The following is a 3350-nucleotide window of genomic DNA, read 5'->3' on the forward strand; positions in this document are numbered from 1 at the left end:
CCCCGAGCCACCGACACCGACCAGGGAGCCCATGTGACGGCCACCGCCATGAAATCGGAAGAGGACGAGTACAACTTTGTGTTCAAAGGTGAGTCCGCTCCCTGAGAGGAGACACCCCCACCCGGGAGCCCGGATAACGTGTATGTGGTGAGGTCCTTTCTGATCTTAGTGCCCCTTTACAGGACCTTATTGCCTCTTTAAGGGACCTTATTGCCCCTTTAAGGGACCTTATTGCCTCTTTCAGGGACCTTATTGCCCCTTTACAGGATCGTATTGCTCCTTTAAGGGACTTTATTTATCCTTAGCGACCTAGATCTTTTAGGGATCCTATTGCCCTCTTAAGGGACCTTATTGCCCCTTTACGGGTTCTTATTGCCCCTTTACGGGTTCTTATTGCCCATTTACGGGACCTTGTTGCCCCTTTAAGGGACCTTATTGCCCCTTTACGGGTTCTTATTGCCCATTTACGGGACCTTATTGCCCTTTTACGGGACCTTATTGCCCCTTTAAGGGACCTTATTGCCCCTTCAAGGGACCTTATTGCCCCTTTCAGGGACCTTATTGCCCCTTTCAGGGACCTTATTGCCCCTTTAAGGGACCTTATTGCCCATTTACGGGACCTTATTGCCCCTTTAAGGGACCTTATGACCCCTTTAGGGGATCTTATTGCCCCTTTAGAGATCTTATTGCCCCTTTAAGGGATCTTATTGCCCCTTTAAGGGCATTGACTCCTGATTGCATACATCCGGGCCCGGGCCGTGCCCACTTGTCATCGATGGGTCGCGGTTGGAGATAAGAGAACCGGTATGCGGATCTGCGATTGGCTCCTGCCGGGGCATGCGCGTTTATAGACCACGGGCGCTGCCAACCGTCCTCGGGGCAGATAATCTTCAGAGTGACCTGCAGAGAGGGGGGAGGGGGGGGGGCAGATATAGTGACTGGGGCAAAATAAGGGGATTGGACATCTACCTGCAACCACGGACAAGAGGTAATCAGCCAATGGGTCAGCTCAGCTCCCATGGGATGGGGTGAGGGGCAATCTTCCAATAGGGGACACATTCCGGTGACAACTGGCTTTCCGGTGACAACAGGATTCACCCTCATTTCCTTTCACTTCCTGTTGTGCCGCTGGGACAGGAAGTGAGGGAATTCTCCCCCAACGGAACATCAACTTCCTCCCATTTCCTCGAAAGTTTCGGCTTTGGATTCACTTGAAACCCAATGCGTATCTAAACACACCTGGTGATCCCGCCAGCGACACACTTCCTGTCCTCGGGTGACAACGCTCACTCGCTGCACCGAATGGAGAAGCAGCGTTGTCACCCAAAGACGGGACTACAGAACACCCCCCCACCTGAAGCGACGCAGAGCAAGGTTCAGGAAAGAATGCGGCTACGCCCAGCCGCTTGTTCATTCCTGGGGCCCGGCGTGGCTCTGTGATCTTTGCCTCGCTTCGCACACGCCTAGCTCGGGTCTGTTTGTACTGCGAGGGCTCGCCCAGTAATGACTGGGAACGGCTTACTGGTCTCCTTGGGAAACGCCGACGGCCACGCCGGAGAGATTTGTCAGCCTGTTGCCGCATTGTATGGGCTGGCCGACCTCCCTGATCCACAGCTGCATTGTTTTCAATGAGTCAGACGTGACTGGTAGACTTGCATAGAGAGAGAGAGGTGAGGTTACCCTGTAACCAGCTCTGAACTTTCAGCCCTCAACGTCAGCGCGCCGACGATCCTTATCTCAGGGAGTATTTACCGACAAACTCGGCCATAAAATCTGCCGGATAACATCTCCCAGACCTCTATCTGCCCGCCGATCCCTAAAGCCCAACTCCGACCAATGGCAACAAAGGATAGAAATCCACATTGTGCGTCCCTGATCCCTATTACAGGAAGGGGCGGAGACAAGACCAGTCACCCTGCACAAGGAGAGAGAACAGCAGTGAGCAGTTTTTATTACAGGGGGGGGGCGGAGACAAGACCAGTCACCCTGCACAAGGAGAGAGAACAGCAGTGACCGGTCTTTATTACAGGAGGCGGCGGAGACAAGACCAGTCACCCTGCACAAGGGAGAGAGCAACAGTGAGCAGTTTTTATTACAGGAGGGGGCGGGGACAAGACCAGTCACCCTGCACAAGGGAGAGAGCAAGAGTGAGCAGTTTTTATTACAGGAGGGGGCGGAGACAAGACCAGTCACCCTGCACAAGGGAGAGAGCAAGAGTGAGCAGTTTTTATTACAGGAGGGGGCGGAGACAAGACCAGTCACCCTGCACAAGGGAGAGAATAGCAGTGAGCGGTTTTTTTTACAGGGGGGGGCGGGGACAAGACCAGTCACCCTGCACAAGGAGAGAGAGTAGCAGTGAGCGGTCTTTATTACAGGAGGGGGCGGGGACAAGACCAGTCACCCTGCACAAGGAGAGAGAACAGCAGTGAGTGGTTTTTATTACAGGAGGGGGCGGAGACAAGACCAGTCACCCTGCACAAGGAGAGAGAACAGCAGTGAGCAGTCTTTATTACAGGAGGGGGCGGAGACAAGACCAGTAACAGATGATGTTGTCATCTCCTTTCAGGCACTCTGTCTCTAATTGAAACCTCAGACATAGTCATAATGAGGGAGGGGGGAGGAGCTTCTGCTCTGACTCATTCATTGGCGTGTGTATATTTCATCCTGAGCTATTGGGCTCCGTGAACACATATTCTACACAGGAGAGGCTGCAATACGGGGTGAAAGGGGCCGAGGGCTCCACCTGCTGGAGGAAGAGGGAATTGCGCAATATTAGGATACAATGTTTCATATTTAAGGAAAGAAAAATGTTACTTTGAATTCTGAATGAAAAGATTTGATTGGCCGGAAATAATTATCGGCGATCGGAGCGGCGCAGGTTTTGACACGCGTTAAAAACAGCGGGTTTTTTTCTAATATTCCCCTCCCCCCTCCTCCTCCGCAGTGGTTTTGATTGGCGAGTCCGGAGTGGGCAAGACCAACCTCCTCTCCCGCTTCACCCGGAATGAGTTCAACCACGACAGCCGCACCACCATCGGGGTGGAGTTCTCCACGCGCACGCTGACCCTGGACGGGCACCTGGTGAAGGCGCAGATCTGGGACACGGCCGGGCTGGAGCGCTACAGAGCCATCACCTCCGCGTAAGTGCAAAGCTCGTATTTGATTGATTGACCTGTACACGTGGGAAGGGTTTCCATGGCGACACTCACTGTAACCGATACACCCCCCACCCCACCCATGTCCGTGTCACAATGGGGAGATCCCTCTTATTTCCTGGCGTGGAAATCCCTTCTTAGACAGTTGTCACCAGGAAGATTCCCCCCAATTCCTGATCTGGTGACAACCTAAGA

The 3350-nt window shown here is 53.3% G+C and overlaps 1 protein-coding gene across 1 annotated transcript in view; it reads left to right on the plus strand.

Annotated features, from left to right (window-relative positions):
- Positions 1–3350, plus strand: part of RAB25 (RAB25, member RAS oncogene family) — a 9486-nt gene continuing 6136 nt past the window's right edge. The window contains exons 1-2 of the mRNA XM_018566058.1: positions 1–88; positions 2945–3140. Of these exons, the coding sequence (XP_018421560.1) occupies positions 49–88; positions 2945–3140 (236 nt within the window). The 5' untranslated portion in view covers positions 1–48. The remainder of the gene's footprint in view (positions 89–2944; positions 3141–3350) is intronic.

The sequence above is a fragment of the Nanorana parkeri genome, unplaced genomic scaffold (assembly GCF_000935625.1).
Source record: "Nanorana parkeri isolate BGI_ZX_2015 unplaced genomic scaffold, ASM93562v1 scaffold911, whole genome shotgun sequence".
NCBI classification, from domain to species: Eukaryota; Metazoa; Chordata; class Amphibia; order Anura; family Dicroglossidae; genus Nanorana; species Nanorana parkeri.